Raw genomic sequence first — 13,573 nt, 5'->3', positions numbered from 1 at the left:
ATGAATCATGTAGTTTAAACGTCATAAATTTGGGTTTTCTTCTTATTTCTTCATGCTTTAATTCGTTGGTGAATTCCAGTGAAGCTTTTTGGGATCCATAATAGTTGTTTTAGGAGAACGCAGAGGCGAAGTTTCATCAGTAGCTTTTCCTGGATGAAATCATTTAAAATTAAAATAATTTCTTAGGTTTTTTTCCTTCTTGAGTTTGGCGTCAATTATGCAATGAACATGTTTCTAAATTGAGCTTTGGAACAAATGCTATATAAAAATAAAACTATAAAAACTTCATAATCATAAGATGCCGAGTAACTTCGAAAAGAGGAAAAAAATCTTGGAAAGCAGCTTTTTTTTATAAATATATTATATTTCCGTATTTTCACGACCATAAGGCGCACCGTACTAAAAGACGCAGTCTCAGTTATGTGTGCCATTACTGTATTTAAGACACACATAAGGCGCACCGGACTATAGGGCGCGGGTTTTATATACCGGTACATATCCTCTACTACGTTTATATACCTCTACTGCGTATTTAAAAATAGAGCGGGAGCAAAACTGAGTATGATTGTGTTTTATTCATGTATTTATTACAAAGTATTAATCAAACCTGGGAGCTGGCCGTGAGACAGACACATCGCTGATGACAGAATGCTGTGATCACTCCTCTGAAACAGTTTATTGACGCATAAATTAACTTAAAATGCAGAAATCTGCCGGGAGAATATGTTCGCTTTTATTATCGTGGTGCCTGCAGTTTAGATTATTTAGAGGAAAACACCTACCAGCTGCCATGGTGAACCGCAAGGAGGCGACCCGGCCAGAGGATGCTGTTGAATGGGATTCCTACTGACAGAGCCCCACTGGTATGTGGGGGTCTGAGCGGCTCCGACAGAACTAATATTGGAAGGCAGGATGGTAATCTGGATGAACTGACTGCAGTTATTAAGTTTTCAGGTGTATTTTCTCACTTAAAAACATATTAAAACTACTTTATTCCCACTGATCACAGCCAATGTAGCTGCAAGGCAGAGAAAGGATAGTGAAGCTCCGCCCAACGCGCGTCAGACACACTTTTGCACAGATTAACAGCGATGGTGATGCATGGAAAAAACCACCTGGTCTCTTTACATTCACCTCCCTCAGCCACTCTTTCATCATCTCCTCAATGAGGAGATGATGAGTTCTGCATAAAGCACATACCTGTTCTTTTATACACAATCCATGCCCACACTTCCCCCTTTAACGTTCTCATGGTGGTCTCAACAACACACATAGGGCACGCCGCACATTTTGAGGGGAAAAAAAGACGTTTATATGCGCCTTATAGTCGTGAAAATACGGTATATTCCATTTTCTTTTACTGATTTAGTATTTTCTTTCTTTCTTTTTTTTATACAGATTTTTCTGTAAAATGCAATATAAAAAGAATCAAATGTGTAAAATTCAATCTGAAAAAGACAAAATTAATTTAAAATATCTGTAAAATAAAATCTTATTTTTTTTCTTCTTCAATAATTACATTTGAGAAAAAGGCAAAGTAACTCTCCTTTTGTAAATGTTTCATTCCTTGATTGTAATTAATCTCCATTTACAAAAAATGGTCTTGCAACAATAATGGAACAAAATTTAGTCCATAGTTCAGGTTTCAAGAAAACAAATTCAGAAAACGTATTTTATTTTATGGTCCCGTCTGGAAGAGGTCACTAAGGGTTAAGCACACAAAACATTTGCAGCTACTTAGAAAAAAAAAATGCATCCTAGATGTCACTGATAAACTCTCAATTTGAGGTTTTATATTTTTTCTAGTGTTTTTTTTTTTTTCATGTCTAGAATAAAACAATATTAGGAAAACTCATAAATGAGACAAACCTTCTTTAGTTTCTCAACCTTGATTACAGTTTGTTTTTTCCTACGTCTCTCTGATCTCAGCCTATCCGACACAAAAAATGCCGAACCAGCAGGCAGAATTTGCATGCGGATCATTTGCAACCGCTTTGTTGCAGCAGCGGCCTTTAGGTAAAAAACTAATCTGGTTTTAGGCGTTCATCCGAATGTACAGGTGCTGGTCATAAAATTAGAATATCATGAAAAAGTAGATTGATTTCAGTAATTCCATTTAAAAAGTGAAACTTGTATATTATATTCATACATTACATACAAACTCATATATTTCAGATGTTTATTTTGTTTAATTTTGATGATTACAAATGACAACAAATGAAAATCTCAAATTCATCATATCAGAAAATTAGAATATTGTGAAAAGGTTCAAAATTGATGGCCCCTGGTGCCACACTCTAATCAGCTAATTAACTCAAACCACCTGCAAAAGCCTTTAAATGGTCTTTCAGTCTAGTTCTATAGGCTACACAATCATGGGAAAGACTGCTGACTTGACAGTTGTCCAAAAGACGACCATCGACACCTTGCACAAGGAGGGCAAGACACAAAAGGTCATCGCTAAAGAGGCTGGCTGTTTACAGAGCTCAGTGTCCAAGCACATTAATAGAGAGGCGAAGGGAAGGAAAAGATGTGGTCGAAAAAAGTGTACAAGCAAGAGAGATAACCGCACCCTGGAGAGGATTGTGAAAAAAAAAACCCCTTCAAAAATGTGGGGGAGATTCACAAAGAGTGGACTGCAGCTGGAGTGAGTGCTTCAAGAACCACCACACACAGACGTATGAAAGACATGGGTTTCTGCTGTCGCATTCCTTGTGTCAAGCCACTCTTGAACCACAGACAGCGTCAGAAGCGTCTTGCCTGGGCTAAAGAGAAACAGGACTGGACTGCTGGTGAGTGGTCCAAAGTCATGTTCTCTGATGAAAGTAAATTTTGCATTTCCTTTGGAAATCAAGGTCCCAGAGTCTGGAGGAAAAGAAGAGAGGCACTTCATCCACGTTGCTTGAAGTCCAGTGTAAAGTTTCCACAGTCAGTGATGGTTTGGGGTGCCATGTCATCTGCTGGTGTTGGTCCATTGTGTTTTCTGAGGTCCAGGGTCAACGCAGCCACATACCAGGAAGTTTTAGAGCACTTCATGCTTCCTGCAGCTGACCAACTTTTTGGAGATGCAGATTTCATTTTCCAACAGGACTTGGCACCTGCACACAGTGCCAAAGCTACCAGTACCTGGTTGAAGGACCATGGTATCCCTGTTCTTAATTGGCCAGCAAACTCTCCTGACCTTAACCCCATAGAAAATCTATGGGGTATTGTGAAGAAGAAGATGCAATACACCAGACCCAACAATTCAGAAGAGCTAAAAGCCACTATTAGAGCAACCTGGGCTATCATAACACCTGAGCAGTGCCACAGACTGATCGACTCCATGCCACGCCGCATTGCTGCAGTAATACAGGCCAAAGGAGGCCCAACTAAATACTGAGTGCTGTACATGCTCATACTTTTCATGTTCATACTTTTCAGTTGGCCAACATTTCTATAAATCCTTTGTTTTTATTGGTCTTCAGTAATATTCTAATTTTCTGATATGATGAATTTGAGATTTTCATTTGTTGTCATTTGTAATCATCAAAATTAAACAAAATAAACATCTGAAATATATGAGTTTGTATGTAATGTATGAATATAATATACAAGTTTCACTTTTTAAATGGAATTACTGAAATCAATCTACTTTTTCATGATATTCTAATTTTATGACCAGCACCTGTAAATATTTGAGCTGCTATGGAAACTTTGACCACATATTAATTAGATGACCAATAAAACTATGAATGTTTTTGGGAAACAGTTGCACAATATTATACCCTATAAACCTGCTCTGCCTCTCAGCCTTGATATATGGAAAATTCCCTGTTAAACCACAATGATTGGATGATACCAATACCATTCTTACATAAGAAATGTTTCACAAATGTCAATTAAAATAAAAAAGAAACCTTTTAACAAATCATTGATTGCTGCGATTCATGTGATCTGAATGCGTAGCCGAAAACCGGACGAAACCATAAAGATTATAGCGTTGAAGAAAGTTGAGTAAATAAAGTGCATAGTTTAAAGAAGGGCTCCGTGGAAAAAAAGCTTTTTTTTTTTAATCAACAAAACTTAAGCAAACTAAAAAACTTTTACAAAAGTTGGATAAAAGGGTTTAGAGCTGATCGCCAATAATCGCTTATGTTAGACGTGGTCATTTTTGTCCCGGCGGTTTCTATGCCTCCATCGACTGAAAGGAATATGTGATTGCGCGGTTCCTCGTTTATCAACAATACAAGCTTTAAACTTAATTTAAATAAAATGTGGAGCACATTTCAGACGGGAAGGTTAAAGCAGACTTTGCTTCCAGCGCAGGAGTCTGCAGAGAGACGTTCTGTTCTAGCTCCAAATAAATATGGAGGGACAAATGTTGAGTTTCTGAATTACAGAAATCTGTGATTAAATATCTACGCAAAGATTTCTTGAATTTTTATAGCATTTTTAATAAAAAAAAAAAACTGGATACATTTTCTTCCATAGGATGGTGATATTGGTGGAAAACTGTGTAGCAAAGGTTTTTGTAACCAACCTGATAAAAAGAAAAAGGTGCACAGATCTGCTGTCAATCTGCTAAACTTTTCATTTTTATTGGAGCATCATTTCGTGCAGTTAAGAAAAAAACATGAAAAAAGTTCTTTTTGTTTTTACCTTTAAACCAAGATATATGGAAAAGATTTAGGGCCACGGGAAAAAAAGGACTGTTTTTAGTTAAATATGGGATAAGTCAGAATTCTGACTATTATTTTTTTTTTAGTTTGAATGGGGGGAAAAAAAAATATTACAGTGGCCGTAATCATCTAATGGAAAAATAAGATTAAAACACTGAAAATATTTATTGTGAGGAAATCAGGAAACCTACTTAAAAAAAAAAAAACTGCAACAAAAAAACCTGTCAAAATCAGCAGGTATGGCTTTTTTTAAAGATCAGCCAGAAAACTACAATCAATACAACCAAACAAAACATTTCTGCTACCTTCAGTCATTCAGTACAAAAAAAAAAAAAAAAAAATACTTTAAACCTTTTAATATTTTTTAAAACATTAACTGGTTGTGATGTTTTAGATAAGCCGTTTTCCCACCCTGCTATGAAACATGGCGCTGGCAGCATCATTCTATGGGAGGAGGAGGTTTTTTGTGTATAAAAACACAAATTGGATTTTTGTTGGTTTAATTTTCGGCATCATGACCAAATGTGACGGATCAAGTGGTCTTTGTTTTTTTAAAGTACAGCCAGATTTGTCCCAGTTGGACAGAATGAGGAGCTTATGGGATAAAATGGAGTAGAAGGGATCTTTGAGCGGTCGGCTACGGCGACCTGAGGAGGTTTAAGCTGTACTACGGAGTGGCTTAACGGGATCCATGAAGGATCACTTCATTAAAGTTGATTAAACTCTAAAACCCAGTTGGGGCATTTAAGGATGGGCCGCTCTAACGTTCCTGTTTGTTTCCTCTGCTCTAGTGCTGCACAAGGAGCCTCGGCAGGTGTGTCTCTGCCTGCTGGAGATCGGACGCATTGTCTCAAAGTAAGCCGCCGAGGACAGAGTCCTCTGACTTGATGTTTTGATGCCATCCTGACCTTCCTGACTTTGTCTCAGATACGGCGTGGAGCCGCCGGCGTTGGTGAAGCTGGAGAAGGAGATCGAGCTGGAGGAAAGTCTGCTGATGGCAGTAGAACGCCCTCCTGCCGTGCAAACCTTCAGCGTGTGCTGCCAGCATGGCGCCCTCTACCATGCCGAGGTCAGTCTGCTCCCCTGAAGGTGTACAGCTGATGCGAGGCCCGCTTAAAGATGAAGCTGAAATCTTCCCGCTTCACTGACGCATCACAGCTAACATGTGATTTCCCTACTGGGTCACACGTGCCGCCGACGGCTGCAGATCACACATGTGATCACACATGCAGACGGTCTTTGGTCAAAATGTTTGAAGGGTTTATTAGGTCTGGTTCAGAACATCGGGTCAGTTTTCCTAAAAATACCCAGAATCACTTTGGATTCTGATGACATAAACGTTTTTCTTTCCACTGAAAGCTCAATATTCCACTTTTTAACCTTTAATGTGAAGCAAATCAGCTCAGCTGATTGGTCCGGGAAGGAGGCGTCCCTCCTGGAAGCAGCCGAAATATGGAGGGAATTCCTATTTTGCAAACAAAGAAAAGATTTTAATTAAAACTAGAAAAAGCTGTTTCGGAGAAACATCAAAGTGGGAATGCTTTTGCTGAATGAAAAAAGCTGAAATTAACTGCAGAACATATAAAAATGTGATAGGAAGTCATCAGAAACTTCAAACTGCAGAAAACAATTGAATTATCTGAAGATTTTGTAGGGTAGAATCATTTGGCAGTAAAATTGCAGAAACAGACTCATCTTAAAAACTGCACAGCCAAACCATACATGATATCAAAAAATGTCTTGAATGTGGGCACTAGAAGGGTCTTAATATAATGTCTCCCAAGTTTCTAGAAAAATGTATAAAGAAATTTTGAAGGGGGGTTTACCTACTTTCCAGAAACATGTCAGGCGTGTTATGAATTAGCAGCAAACAGAAAAGCTTAATTCCTGTCCAGAAACAGAGCAGAATGAAGCCAAAGTTCACAACATAGGCTGAAAAGTATGAAATTAGCTGAAGTAGAAAAGAAATTACAAAGAAAAACTTTAATCTTATCTGGTTGAAGAAAAAATTAGTAGCTTAAGGATGGGAAGTAAAATGTTGAGGACGATGGTATTGAATAAGTATTAACATTTTGAAATCATATGTGGAAATGTCAAGACTTGGCAAAACAATTGGAAAATTATTTAAAATGTGTCGGTTGATCAGCATAAAAAAACAGTGTCATCCTTGGAGGATTGAAAATCTACAAACCTATGTGCAAGACTGACCATGAGAAGCAGAGGAAGGACAGAGAGAGAAGCTTATAGAAAGAGAGCTAATACCACTTAAGGAGCTGAATTTATAAAAAAAATTGAACCTGCATGTTACGAGCCGCTGTGGTAATGAAAGCACCATTGGCAGGCGTAGGCTGCATATTACAAGGTTAGCAGATGCCTTATTACAGTATAAATCTTAGAACCTGATTAAGAAATATGCACTGAGGTGTGTGGTCCACAGGCCTTGGTAGTGTAATTTTAAGAAATTGGTTGACTTTGGGTCATAGCTACAAGCCATACGGCACAATGAATGAGTGTGCGTAAGGAAGAGGCTTTTATTTTGTAGGTTCCCTTTAGTCTTATTTTGAAAGTCTATCATGGATGTGTGTCAAGGGAAGGGTCATGCCCAGCAGTGATATAGAATCCATTTCCAAATATGAAATCACTGGTTTTCCATGTTATTGGGTGAATAGATGCTGTATTAGAGCGTAAATGGGAGACTTTTATTGTGAAATTTGCTCTGGGGTATGTTTTGAAAAGGTCCCTAGAGTCTAATAGAAACAAGTTGGTAGAGTTTGGGTCATAATGCTGAGCCATTTGCATCAATTAATAGGCGAGTATAATATTTTTGCTTTTATTTTGTAGGGTCACTGGAGTCTTATTTTGAAAGTCTAGCAGGGTTGTGTGTTGAGAAAAGGGTCAGACCCAGCAGTGATACTTGATGACTTTCCAATCGTTAAATTACTCTTTTCCCTTGTTATTAGGGCAGTAGATAAAGTGGCAATGGGAGGCTTTTATTTTGAAATTTTCCATGGGGTGTGTTTTGAAAACCCCCTAGAGTCTCATTTTTAAAAAAGTCGTTGAGTTTGGGTCATAATGTTGAGCCATATGCTGGGAAAAAAAAATATGAGTTTAATTTAGGGGCTTTTATTTTGAAGGGTCCTCGGAGTCTTATTTTGAAAGTCTATCAGGGTTGCGTGTGAAGGGAAGGGTCATGGCCAGTAGTCATATTTACGACGGAGTATTAGGGCCACACATGAAGAGAAAAAATATTTTTGCCATGACGAGATTAAACTCGACATGTCGACTTTAAAGTCGACATGTCGAGTTTAATCTCGCCATTTCGAGAATAAAGTTGATATATCGTGGCGACTTTAATCTCGACATTCCAAAGTTTGGAGAAAAGAGCAACCGCGCTCCACAGCTGCAGTCTGCGTTTTAAGAGTGAAGGTAGTCTTTGACGTGCTGCAACTGTATAACTGTATAATCATCACAGAAAGTACAATTTGACCAAATCATCTACACAAGGCATGTCTGATTCTGGATTCTGTGCATGTAACCTGCGGAGCGGTTGGCTCTCTTGAACTAATTTCAACTTTATTGTCGACACGTCGAGATTAAACTCAACATGACATTTCAACTTTATTCTCGAAATGTTGAGTTTAATGTCGACATGTCGACTTTAAAGTCGACATGTCGAGTTTAATCTCGTAATGGCAAAAATATTTTTTCTTTTCATGTGTGGCCCTAATACTCCGTCGTACATATTGTATCCACTTCCTAATGTTAAATCAGTGTTGTCTCCCTCCATTAGATTAAAATGTGCTGTTTAAAGTGGTGGAGGTAAAATCTCTTTGAAGCACGGTTACCTTGACGACGTTAACGAGCCTGTCAGTGACAGAGAGACATGCCCATCACTTTCGTTCCTTAGTTCTCAGGCTTTTTTGAATGGGAATAGCAGCTCCGAACAAACGAGTGCTTAAGACAAACCATAAATGGTATCTAAAAAATTCTTTCACTCTAAGCGACAGCTATCCTTTGTCTCCAATTGGGGTAACTGTCATGGATGTAGCTCATTCACAACCTTAATGAGAAGGAGGAATAAAAAGGTTTGAGAAATCTTGCTGGTCTCATTAAATAACATGCAGCACAATGGTAGAGCAGAACTCTCAAAAGCAAAACTTTCCCTCCGAACAAACGAGCGGTGAGCCAAAACCGTATTAGGTATTCAAAAAATTCTTTCACCGTGAGCGTCAGCCATCTTTGGACTACAACTGGTGCAACTTTCATATTTCTACAATATTTCGTCTAGGCGTGGTGACGATGTAAAAAAGTGTATAATTGTCAAAATCTTGATTTTGGGGTTCGGACAGATTTGTTACCCCCAAACAAACCTTTTTCCTAGCTAAACGATAAAAGATATCGACACACTTCCTTCAATGTGAGTGCTAGGAAGGTCTGAGGAACAACTTCCACAAGGCTCGTGTTGCTACGTCGAACGGTTCCCAAATGGGAGCGATACGAAAAAGTCTGTTTTTTTTTTTATTTTCAGTTCGGATTTTCAGAGAGCTCTCATTGGATTTCTATTAGAGAAGTGTGGACTTCTTCGTGGTCTGGGCCAAACTGTCGGAAAACCGTAAATGCCACACAGATGAGGGTTACATTTCCTGAATCCTGACAAAAATCCCTACGTTTCGATGTAAAATTTATCTAGATAGGGTAAAAAATGAGCGAGTGAGTTGAAGCTGTTCGGCATGAGTGAAATGTTTGAAAACGCTAGAGTGGCACACTCTAGCAGCTGAACATTCCGTCCATAGACTTCCATTATAAATTTGAAAATCTTTAAATTTTCTTTTAAAGTTTGAAGCTTCACTGAAGCAAAACTGTAAAAGTTAGCAGAAAGCCGAGTTAAACAGTAATAGCAGAAAGATACGGAAACATTTTAAAAGTTGAATGGTGTTTCTAGCTGAAAGTATGCTGAAGTAGTTAAAGGTCAAAGATGCTGAAGGTTTAGCTGAATTTTGCTGAAATCTAAGAATTCTACATGCATTTCAATGGGACAAAAGAAACGCAGAAAAAGCTGAATATCGTGAAAACTACAAAAAATATCTTTATCAAAAGACATAGCAGAATTCTCCTGAACAAGCTGAACGTTTTGATACCAAAATTGTTGAAATCAGTTGAAAACTGCGGGACTAGTTAGAGTCAGAAAAATTTAAAGTGAAAAACAATAAGTGCATAAGCACTCCCACTTGATGAACAGAAGTTGGTTTAAAAAAAAATGTGTTGAGTAACTTTGTGGAAAATATAATTTCAAGAAAGTTATTTGATGGAGAAAAAAAAAATGAAAAAAATAATCAAATTTGATTAAAAAAACAAACAAAATCAAATCCGAGAAAACGCCTTTCTGTTCACCTCTGGTGACAGGCTTTCCTTTGAAATGAGGAAAGAAGAAGAATTTCCATTAGTCTCCTGGACGACGTTTTTTATTAGCCGAAAGCGATTGTTGAAATGAAGGGAATTAAATCTTTTTAAACATAATTTGAAAAATAAATTTGTCAAGCCTCAACTTGAAAAAGAAATATTTAAGAATATAAAATAAAAAGATTTTCAAATATTCTAGATTTCATTTTTTTTATTCCATTTACAAAACATGTCCTTTGCTTGTAATGGTGGAACAAACCTCTGGAGAGTGACTCTGGAGGAGCTGCTGTGCTCCATGGCAACCTTAAACTGATGGTCTGTTTCCCTCTGTCCTCTAGGAGCACGGCGGGGACGACCCACCATGCAGCTGCTCCAACAAGTTCTCTCTGGAGTATCTGTCTGAAGGACGCTACCGGCTGGGCGATAAGACCATCTTCATCAGAGTGAGTATCTTTGATGTGCCTGGTCGTGCGTAAGCTCGTTAGCCAACGGCGGCGGATTGTGATTACATCATGATGACGCTGCTGTTGGGGGCACACGCCTGAGTGCAGGCGGGTTAATCTGCATCTGCTGCTATTTATGGCTAAAATGAAAGTGTGTCCCTATTGGCTGACGCCGTGGAAACGTTTGCTCCTCAGATGCTGCGTGGGAAACACGTGATGGTGCGCGTGGGCGGGGGCTGGGACACCCTGAGGGGCTTCCTGATGAAGCACGACCCTCTGCGGGTGCTGCAGTTCACCACGCTGGAGCAGAAGATCCTGACCTTCCAGAAAGGGCCGCCTGGTTTGGGGGGTCACCATGACAACACGCCGCTGCCCCCTTCTCCCGATATGGACCCTCTCGCCGAAATCGACGACCTGGTCTCCTCCTCCTCTTCTTCATCCTCCTGCTCTTCCTCAGGGTCGACCAGTAAGCCCACGTGTCACTCATCCACCCCCTCCCCCTCATGCACCCCCTCCCCCGCCTGCACCCCCACCCTGTCGAGGAAAGGTAATGCGATTCCCAGGAAGAACCTCCCGAAAACCCCCTCCTCCTCTTCATCGTCCTCCTGCTCTTCATCAGAGGCGACCAGTAAGCCGACATGTCACTCAAGCACCCCCTCCCCCGCCCACACCCCCAACCTGCCGAGGAAAGGTTCTGCCATACCCAGGAAGAACCTCCCGAAAGCCCCCTCCTCCAGGAAGCCCACCGATCTCCCCCTGCCCGCCCCCAAAGCCCCCTCCCCCATATGCAAATCCTCCAGGCGGCCAAGGGACGGACCGGTTCAGCGTGGCGCCCCGAATCTAAACCTCCCTAGGAGCCCCGTCTGTCCAGAGCCCTCCTCCAAGTGCCCCAAACCCTCCACCCCCAGGCCCCGCCCCAACGCGCCCTCCAAAGATGCTCTGCCTCCGTCCGGCTTTAATCAGTGCTCCCGGCTCGCGCAGAGGCACCCCGGCTCCCCCGCATTGCGCCTCCGTCTCCAAACAACCAGGAAAGCGAGGGCGGCGCCGGAGCCAAGGAAAGGAGTCCAGGAGTCCCCCAGCTCTAGAACTGCTCCCCCCGCCCTGACACCCACCAGCAACAGGGCAAATATGAAGGACACGAACAAGGCAGCGGGACCAAAGGGCAAAGCTGCCGCCACCAGATCCACGCCGCTCCCAGTGGGCAGAAAGATCAGGAGAGAGGATCCATACTTTGAAATGAGTAATTAACGTCAACTGTGTTTGTTTTGTTTTCGTTATTTAATAGTCTGGTTTTTTTTTTTATTTACATCTTAATGGGTCAAATACGTTTTCTATTAAAACGAATAAAACTCCAACTTGCACAATTTTTACATTTTTTGCTTAGTTTTTACAGAAAAATCATGTCAAAGTCTTTTGTTTAAAGTGCCTTGAGATGATGTCAAATATTTAAGGTGGGGGGGGGATTCCTGGCTGCTCTGTGAAGAAGCACTACGTCCCTGCAGCCTCCTCTTCCTCATGTGCCTTCATCAGACTCTCCCCGTTTCCAAATGGCTGCAGAACATATCAGGCAGAAGGTGACTTCATTCGTACTAGGGCTGTACAATTTTGCAAAAAACTCAATTACGATTATTTTTAACCAGAATTGCGATTTTTCTTTTCGATATTCCTTTGCACTAACCCTAAGCTTGTAGATGTTTAATCCCAGGCTTTCAGTTTTTAAAACCTTGCTTCCCCAGAGTCTAGCGTTGCTGGACTTTACTGTAACCTTGGTGTGAAAAAGTCTTTACTTCTACTCCCATGCATGGATCTCTCTATAATAATCTCTGTGTGGCAACAAACACACTTTAAGCATTTTACTGCCACCTTAAGAGCTTGAGGGAGGATTTTAGTGTCTTACTCTTGTTAAATATAGTTTAATTAGAATTGGGTGCCTCTGTGATTTAAAAATTGTGATTATATTGCAAATGCAGTTAATTGCTCAGCCCTAGTTCGTACAAAACACGTGGAAGATGGTTTGGTTTTGGAGTAACTACTGATCAGATGCCTTTTTATTTAATTTAAACTCCGTTACACTGAAAAACTGCATTTAAACCAGAATCTGTCATATTCTTTGTGGTATCGTTTCTAATTTTGTGATCTAAAGTTCTAGTTTTTTATGTTGTGATATCTGTGTAGTTGTTTATACAAACAAGCTTTGATTCTGTGCACTTTATAGAAATATTTGAATGTTTTATCTGATTTAATAAATGTTTTAAAGATTCACTGACTGTTTCCTTCCTAAGAACAGGTAATCTTGAGATTTATTGGGGGGGAAAATGGACATGGAGGCAAAATATCCAGAAATGTTGGTTCATAAACGGGACAGTTTGATCTTTAAAGGAATGTTTGAATTTCTGGTGCTTTACTGACCTCTTGTGGTATTAATGAAGCACTACATCAGGAACAGCAGTGAGAATGAGAACCAATAGGGCACATGCATCATCATATGAGCAGTTTTATTATTAAAACACACATAAAATCTGTTTCATGTGAACATATTCATTATTATAAACCAATGCTGTTGCTTCTGTGCTCTTTTCTAACTCCTGCAGATTCTCTCTTCTCTTTTGATCCAGGTTGTCGAATTTTTTCACCTGGAACTAATTATGATCTAATCATAATTAGGAATCAAATCACTTAAAGACTGAAGGGATGTTTTTTGAACCATAAAGAGTTTATAAAGTGGCTACTAACGTTTCAAATATTTGCTTCCTTCTAATTGAAAATAAAATTGACTGTTTCTTCTTCTGTTCATCATGGTTCACTTCATGACTTTTAGTGGGCTTTAGATTTCTGAAGGCCTCCCTGTTCTTTCCAAACAGATAAATACAAAAGGATTTGCATTCTTCCCCAAAGTGGAAGAAAAACCAAAACATAATCCTGTAAAAGCGTCACACAGAAATATTTGTCTGATTTTCAGAACTCGGCTGTTCAGCAAACTGTGCTTCTTGGGAAGGAATCACCACGAGGGTCGGATCGACCAATCAGATGCAGAGACTTGGGGTCATCAAATTACACGGCTAATAAAAG

The 13,573-nt window shown here is 39.9% G+C and overlaps 1 protein-coding gene across 3 annotated transcripts in view; it reads left to right on the top strand.

Annotated features, from left to right (window-relative positions):
* The window catches only part of gas2l3 (growth arrest-specific 2 like 3), a 32,722-nt gene extending 19,956 nt beyond the window's left edge, over positions 1 to 12,766 (top strand). For all 3 annotated transcript variants that reach the window (XM_038281897.1, XM_038281898.1, XM_038281896.1), the window contains 4 exons: positions 5,453 to 5,516; positions 5,589 to 5,730; positions 10,400 to 10,504; positions 10,700 to 12,766. In XM_038281897.1, coding sequence (XP_038137825.1) covers positions 5,453 to 5,516; positions 5,589 to 5,730; positions 10,400 to 10,504; positions 10,700 to 11,752 — 1,364 coding nt within the window. In that variant the 3' untranslated portion in view covers positions 11,753 to 12,766. The remainder of the gene's footprint in view (positions 1 to 5,452; positions 5,517 to 5,588; positions 5,731 to 10,399; positions 10,505 to 10,699) is intronic.
* The last annotated feature ends 807 nt before the right edge of the window (positions 12,767 to 13,573 follow it).

Source organism: Cyprinodon tularosa, unplaced genomic scaffold (assembly GCF_016077235.1).
Source record: "Cyprinodon tularosa strain WSP-4 unplaced genomic scaffold, ASM1607723v1 ctg177, whole genome shotgun sequence".
NCBI lineage: Eukaryota > Metazoa > Chordata > Actinopteri > Cyprinodontiformes > Cyprinodontidae > Cyprinodon > Cyprinodon tularosa.
The sequence above is the reverse complement of the archived record's forward strand: the minus strand, read 5'-3'. Positions and strand labels throughout refer to the sequence as shown.